Source organism: Taudactylus pleione, unplaced genomic scaffold (assembly GCF_031769625.1).
Source record: "Taudactylus pleione unplaced genomic scaffold, aTauple2 ptg000033l, whole genome shotgun sequence".
NCBI classification, from domain to species: Eukaryota; Metazoa; Chordata; class Amphibia; order Anura; family Myobatrachidae; genus Taudactylus; species Taudactylus pleione.
In genome coordinates, this window is record NW_028284435.1 from 2446488 (window position 1) to 2454196 (window position 7709).

The following is a 7709-nucleotide window of genomic DNA, read 5'->3' on the forward strand; positions in this document are numbered from 1 at the left end:
CTAATGGACTCCTTCCATTAGAGTGAGGGCTAGGAGATAATACATTAGCATAAGATTACACTTGAGAAAACTTGATGTGAGTTCATGTGAAGCCAAGATAAACCTATGCAATCACCAGTCAGCCTTCTTGTGACCTAGATCTTCCTAACTCCACTGTAAGATAAGGGATGTAGCGTTCACCAACCCCAAACCTGCATCCTCTCTTCCTGAACACTTCTCAAATAGTAATAACCAAACTTATTGCTAACAATAGTGTAGGCAGAACAGGCATGTAATGGCACATGTATATAGAATGCAAACCTAGCAACACTTTGGGGTAAAATAACTAAAACAATTGTACAGCCATTGATACCAACGTATTATTTATTTATTTATTTACTGACTAAGGAATCAATTTCCTCATAACCAACCTAGGCTAGAGCAAAGTGGTGACTCTGTTTGAGAAATAGACTTGACATGTTGGAACACATTTTATGCCATAGCTACATGCCCTAAGTATACATCAATCCCTGCACTGTATGTGTTTACATAAAACAACGTACACGTGCAAATACGTGGAATAATATAGACAAATGTAATAAGACACATTCGCTGAAACGTTTGCAGATTCCATTGTGAGCTACTATTCATTTTTGTATTCATTTATTGTATCTTGTTTTGTTATGTAATAACAGTTATTGTTCTATTTAACTCAAACTCCGTTGTATTCCATGGATAACTTTTTTCAGCTCAGTCAGGATAATAGGTGTCTGGTGGAAATGCTTGCACAGTTACTGCAGTAACACTCTATCTACCATCCCAGGTAGTCAGATCCAGCTGGAGGCGATGGCTGAGCAGGGGGAGAAGGACTGGCATGCCTAGGAAGAGTTAAAGGGAGGGGACGTGTGCTGTCACGCGTCATTGGGCAGATTATGTGCAGCAAACAAAAAGTGTGTGTCTGTGTGGCAGCCAGTCACTGCGCCGGCTCCATCTGCACAACTCCTTGTCTTCCTCCTTTTTCTTTCCCTTCTTTTCGTTTTTCTCTATCTGATTTTGTTTACTCTTTCCAACCCCCCACCTATTCATCTGCTTCTCCATACACCCTTTAACATAGATCGAGGCAACGCGGCATGCTGCAACCTCTCATTGGCGACATGGAAATACTACTACAATATTAGTGTATACAGTGGGGGACACCGGGAGAGGACACCTCGTTTATCGCCCTTCTGCTTGTCATATCCCTGGGAATATATAGCAGCAGGATTGCTGGTAAGTAAACATGCATGCGTCCCCCTTCACCAGTCCTCTCATCTACACTATAGAGAATACACAATAACAACAGGATTTATACAAAGGAGTGAGGATCTATGCGCCCAACAACGTGCTTTTATAGTAACAGGGATTACTGACTCTGCATTGTTAGGGAAATAGATTTATTTGTTGGTCTGGGTGACACTGATTTTAAGAGATCTATGCAAGATAGAGCACTTTATTTAGCGAGTAAACAAGTAGGTTATTCTGCTTTTTGGATACTTATTATAACAACCCAAGCAGGTACAGTAAATGTATTACTTTGGCAAGCAGGGTAGATGTATTCTATGGAAGTTAGAGCATGCATAGATCCCAGTGATTCTGGTGGATGCTGCTGTCCGGCGCTGGGGTTCTGAAACCGATCAGAGAGATGAGACTTGCACTAAGCACCATCACAAAGCGGATCTTCACTTCATACTTGCATCGCTGTTTACCTATACACTAAATAAATGACTTTGGTTTTAATTAATTTTAGAAAAGTCATGTACTATTGTACATAAGCACTGTAAGTAAATTAATTAATGTATTAAATCACATATATTTTCCAAATTAAATAATATAGATTACGGTATAATTTTCAAAGTGACAATGTTAGGAACACTTTCATGTTTTAAACAAAATGTTAAGTACAGTTTAGCATTGTGTGTTGCACGTAAAAAAAACAAGTTCTATATATATATATATATATATATATATATATATAAACTTTTCGACTAAGAGAAGACACAATTATTTAGAATTGTAACTAATGTAAAATATAATATGCAAAAATATGTTCTATTTAGCTCTAGGCATATATTGTTTAGTATTTTCCGGGGGTTTCACTCACCGACCAACTAAATAATAGTAAAAGCACTTACAGATGATATTTCAGCAGATAAAACAAATACTTTATCACTGACACTGTATCTGATCTAATCACCTGCTGTAAAGTCAAATTTCGCTTCTGACAGTGTAGCTAGGACTCACCTTATTCCATGAATAAGCGCGTTGGGGTAAGAGAAAATAATAGGAATAATTACCTCTGCTTGCTGCTTTTAATTAAAGTCTCTGAGGGAAAGAGCTGGATTATGGTAATGAGCAGACATACGTTCCCTCTTGTAGACTAGAGCTAAAGGTTAGATGACATGAAATCAGTGACATTGACAGTCCACTTGAAATCCATTCTCCACGCTTTTCTGTCACACTGCGCTAGATTCCTAATAGGATCCAAATGACTATCCTGCATAGAAACGCTCTATAATGTCTGTATCTCTGCTGCTAAGACTGCCCTGCTATTTATCAAAGCACTTTCCCTGAGCAACCTTTGCCACTTCGTTATCTATAGTATATATCGATTATATAGAACCAAAATAAGTCAAAAAGCCATGGCTCGCTTTTTATTGACAGCCACGTGTCTGTAGGGATCCGCAAAGTATTTGTGTGTTTATTAATCTACCAGTAGCTGATATTAATTGAATTTAAGCAGAGGGCCATAAAGAAAAGAAGAGATTACATTATTAAGATATGCATAACCCATACAGTAGGCACAAAGGAAACTAACATTTTGCTAATGTCCATATTTTGTAGGAAATGTCAGTCATGGAAGAGACTGGAGTTCAGAAAACAATCTGGGATGGAGATGCCAAAGCTGTTCAGCAATGTTTGACGGATATATTTACTAGTGTCTACACCACCTGTGACATCCCAGAAAATGCCATCTTTGGCCCCTGTGTGTTGAGCCACACTTCGCTCTATGACAGCATCGCTTTCATCGCCCTGAAATCTACAGACAAGAGGACGGTGCCCTATATATTTCGGGTAAGTCTCCAAAGCAAGTTATGTGGCTTTGGAGGAAACTACCTGTCCATTGCACAATCACCGTGAAAACTATGATAATGACTGTACAGCGGAAACTCTCACACCTTCTATTCTGTACATCTACAAGATGCAAATATACATTTATAATTCTTACACTGGCACGCTCCATAGAGTGAGCTAATAAACGACAGGATTAGTCAGACACAGCATTGTATTCTATGTGCAGATAACTTCCATCATCTAGACAAAGGGGCATTTTTGCCTTAGGAAATATAGATAGACAGACATGTTAAATATGCGTGTATGTATATATATATATATATATATATATATATATACATATATATATACGTGTGTGTATACATAGCGAGAATATAGATACAAAATAAATATATACACACACAGACAGAGGCATTGACATTATATAGAGTGATTATAGATATAGGTTAGATATATATGATATAAATATACAGCACTCACATTAGTGTGATAATAATGGTGCATATATATATATATATATATATATATATATATATGACAATATTAGATAGATAGATAGATAGATAGATAGATAGATAGATATTATACATATAGAAAGACATATGAGGGAGAGGGATAACAAACAGATAAATACATGATGTTATACAGAGAGTGAATATGTTATATGTATGAGATAGATAATATAAAGAGAGATGAGAGATTTTGGATAGAAAGATAGATTAATAGATAATTTATATTATTTTGAGTTAATATCGAGAATAATATAAGATAGATAGATAGATAGATAGATAGATAGATAGATAGATAGATAGATAGATAGACAGATGATAGAACTGATTTGAGAAGATAGCTATATAGATATAAAATAGTTTGATGAGAGAGAGAGAGAGAGAGGTGAGATAGATAAATAGATAGATAGATAGATAGATAGATAGATAGATAGATAGATAGATAGATTTTGCAACCATAGCTTCTAGTAAAGTCCTGTAAATCGGGTGTATAACATCTAAAAGAAAGTCGTAAGATTATCATTGTAAAAAAAAAACTTTAATTTATGAAGTGCTGATGAGGAATTATTTTAAGAACCGATTACCAAAATTTATCTCCAGACGTACAAATAAACAACTAACATGTTACTTCTGAGAACAATCTGGAAGATTGGTTCATGTGAAAGCACATTTCAGATACAACATATGGAGGGCTGTCATGTCAGGTCTGTGTGATTCACTTGGACAGACGATTTTTCATTCATTCTGATGGTCTACATCCATAATAAAGTTCTGCTGTGCATTAGGATCCCTTAAGACTAGCGCTCAATTCATGTGGGACTTTTAACCCTCTTATACTTCATTATCCTTGCTTTTCTGCAGGTGGATACTTCAGCTGCAAACGGTTCATCCGAGGGACTGATGTGGCTCCGTCTGGTGCAATCTGCCAGAAACAAAGAGGAACAAAATCTGGAAGCCTACATCAAGAACGGACAACTATTCTACAGATCCCTGCGCAGGATTGCCAAAGACGAGGAGCTATTAGTCTGGTATGGGAAAGAACTGACAGACCTGCTTCTTCTGAATCCAACCAGGTCGCAAGGAAAATCTACTGGTAGGTAAATTATCAGCCCGCAATCTCATATATCCCTCCAACCTGTCTGCCTCTTACATCTGCCAATGGCTGTCTGTCTACCTCTCTATTGATCTGTCAACAGGTATATAAAATAATTTTTATGTAAATGCAATTATTTTTTTAAATTCTTTATGGGGTACTTACCTTCAGCAGAAACCAATATCGTAGGTATCTGTTGATGAAAATGTCAGTATCAAATTAGGTTTTACTGAACAAGCAAGCCTAACGCAGTGTCTTATCTAGTAGATCTAGGGACAATGACAATGATAATCATCACAATTATTATTAATACTACTTTCATACATTCTAGTTGTCAAAGGTCTCCAATAACTCGTCAGCTTGTGTTAAACAAATGATTAATACCAATGTAAGACAATTTGCTATATACAGTATTATACTACTGATCCGGGTAAAAGAAGTATACAGGAGCAACCACGTGACTATTATGTACCATTATACAAAGGTGTCACCAGACTGTTATTACAGATCCCCACACGTGTAATTCCTCATGCTGGGACGTCAAGCACTATGTTAATCGGTTGATTTGCAATTTATACATGAATGAACTATACATTGTAGGTGGTCTTTGTACATATTGCACAATATTGAGTGTTTCAAGACAATTGAAATTAATTGGCTTTTACTTCTATTTTAGGATCATCACAGTACACTTGTCTGGAGTGTAACCAGAGGTTTCAATTTGATTTTCCCTACGTGGCCCATGTGAGGTTTCGATGCCCCAAGAGACTCTATAATTCCGACTTTAACTCAGAGCAGCTGGGGAAAGACAATAGGGAGCTGGAGCCCAGAAACGTCATGCTGTCAGCAGCCAAATACAACAAGTTATCCATCTACCAACCTCAGAAGGAGAATCATAAGCCCACCACAGACTTCCATAACTTGGCCCGGGACTTGGAGAATTTCAGAAGCCCGTCCTCCTCCTCATTCAGTACTTCCCCAGCAATCAAGTCTTACCTGTCCCACCAGGACACGGAAACCCCCCTTGAGAGCCTCCATAAAAACAAAAGAAAATACGACGATCATTTGGATGAGAACAGGTCCAGAAGGTTTGAACCCTCTGGGAGGTTTCTGGACAGGCCGGTAGCTTCCTCTAAAGAGGATTTAGTGTGCAGCCCTCAACCTTTCAGAGGGAGCTCCTATTTCAATGTGGGGGAGAGTGGCCAGTTATATGTTCCACCAAGTCCAGAGACAGGAGAAGCCAAGAGAAGCGCATTTGTGGAAGTGAAAAAGGCATCTAGGGGTGTGGAAGACACTGAACCAAACCCTGAGGGCAAAGAGACCTCCACGACTCATGCTAACAGCCCCAGGGAGGAGAAGAGGTTGCATGTCAGGCCAGAAAACCAGGCAGAGGACAACACAAGCTTAGGCAGTGCCTTCACCAGCGTGCCCCAGATGAAGAACCAGGAGCAGGAGAGGAAAAGTGCTTTCTCCCAGCCAACCAGAAGCAACTTTAACCATGTAACTCCACTGCAGGTGATGGGACAAAAACTGGTACCCAGTGGGGTGAGTTTGGATTGCCATGCAGACAGTATTGGACCAGCCAGGCTATTTCAGTCTGATCCTCTCTCGGTCAAGCTCCAGAGCTCTGAACTAAATGGCAACTGCGCACTACCGGGAAGTTTGCCAAAGCAAAGTCCTTACCTCTTTGGCACTACTTTTTGGCCAAAGAGTTCAGCTGGGCCCCTCCAATTGCAGATGCCTTCTACCCTTACCCTGCTGCCTCCTTCCTTCACCTCCCTGTGTCTGCCAGCTCAGAACTGGTGTGCCAAATGTAACGCTTCCTTTAGGATGACTTCTGACTTGGTGTATCACATGAGGTCTCACCATAAAAAGGAGTTTGCCATGGAGCCACTGGTGAAGAGGAGAAGAGAGGAAAAGCTAAAGTGCCCAATATGCAATGAATCCTTCAGGGAACGCCACCACCTCTCCAGGCATATGACCTCTCATAATTAGACAAATGGACAACTTTGCTACTTGAACTAAATACTCACACGCAGTAGGATCATGGACACTTCGATCCTCCAGCATAAAGTGTGTGGGCTTTATCTATGAATGCACGACTTTTCACTTTCCATGAGTACATTTTTTAAAATGTCATATATATTGCAGCATATTGATGCATTTGTCATATCTTTCTACTTTAAATGATGGAGCACTTATGGTTTAGATATAATTACGATTATTGTATTTAAATGTTACTTTTTATTTGGAATATGGAACAATTCTAGGGTGGGGCATAGTCAGTTTCTGCATTACCTGAAGGCGTGTTCTCACCATACCAATCAGTACTGTATTGGTATTACAGAGGGCGTCCCAGTTATCCAAGACATGCATGAACATTACAGTACCACACAGCAGTATGGACATCATTCATCAGACTGTCAGCAACGTGTATTTCTTTTCGAAACAAAGTGTAATTTTGTGCCAGTGCAATCCAGTCTGCATAACTATTTTTTTCTCTCCCTCCCTCCAATTGAGGGAAAAAGATTTATTAAACTGTATAGTTTAACTGAGTATGTTGAATGCTTTGACAATAAATTGCTTTATTTTCCGCAAACCACCTGCTTGTTAAACCATCTTTATTTCATTTATTAAAGAGCAACTTTTTAGATAGCGCAACTGAGGTATGCCAGCTATTCATTAACAGAGAACCCAGGCTGAAAGACAAGGGTGTTTGGGGTTATCGTGCACAGTTTAGCTAAAGGCTCTTGTTAGCACATTTTAGAGATGTGATGTTACATCTGATCATCTGACTTTAAATCTTATGATAGATGTGTCGTTCTCCATTTGCATTGAGAAGAACATGTAGACATAAAGGGGTTACCATTATGCTGACCCTGCTGGATACATGTGTATAAATCTATATTTTTAGATTGGAAATTGCAAAGTCCCCAGTACACATTGCTTGTTCGTATTCAGATCAAAACATGAGTGAAATGAAATTAGGCATAGTTGGGTTGTGCTGTGTATTCAAT

The 7709-nt window shown here is 38.8% G+C and overlaps 1 protein-coding gene across 1 annotated transcript; it reads left to right on the top strand.

Annotated features, from left to right (window-relative positions):
* The first annotated feature begins 969 nt into the window (after positions 1-969).
* On the top strand, positions 970-7282 carry PRDM8 (PR/SET domain 8). Its single transcript, XM_088452107.1, has 4 exons — positions 970-1248; positions 2860-3090; positions 4461-4692; positions 5369-7282. The coding sequence occupies exons 2-4, from the start codon at positions 2863-2865 to the stop codon at positions 6685-6687; spliced, it is 1779 nt and encodes a 592-aa protein (XP_088308233.1). The 5' UTR covers positions 970-1248; positions 2860-2862; the 3' UTR covers positions 6688-7282.
* Positions 7283-7709: the final 427 nt, after the last annotated feature.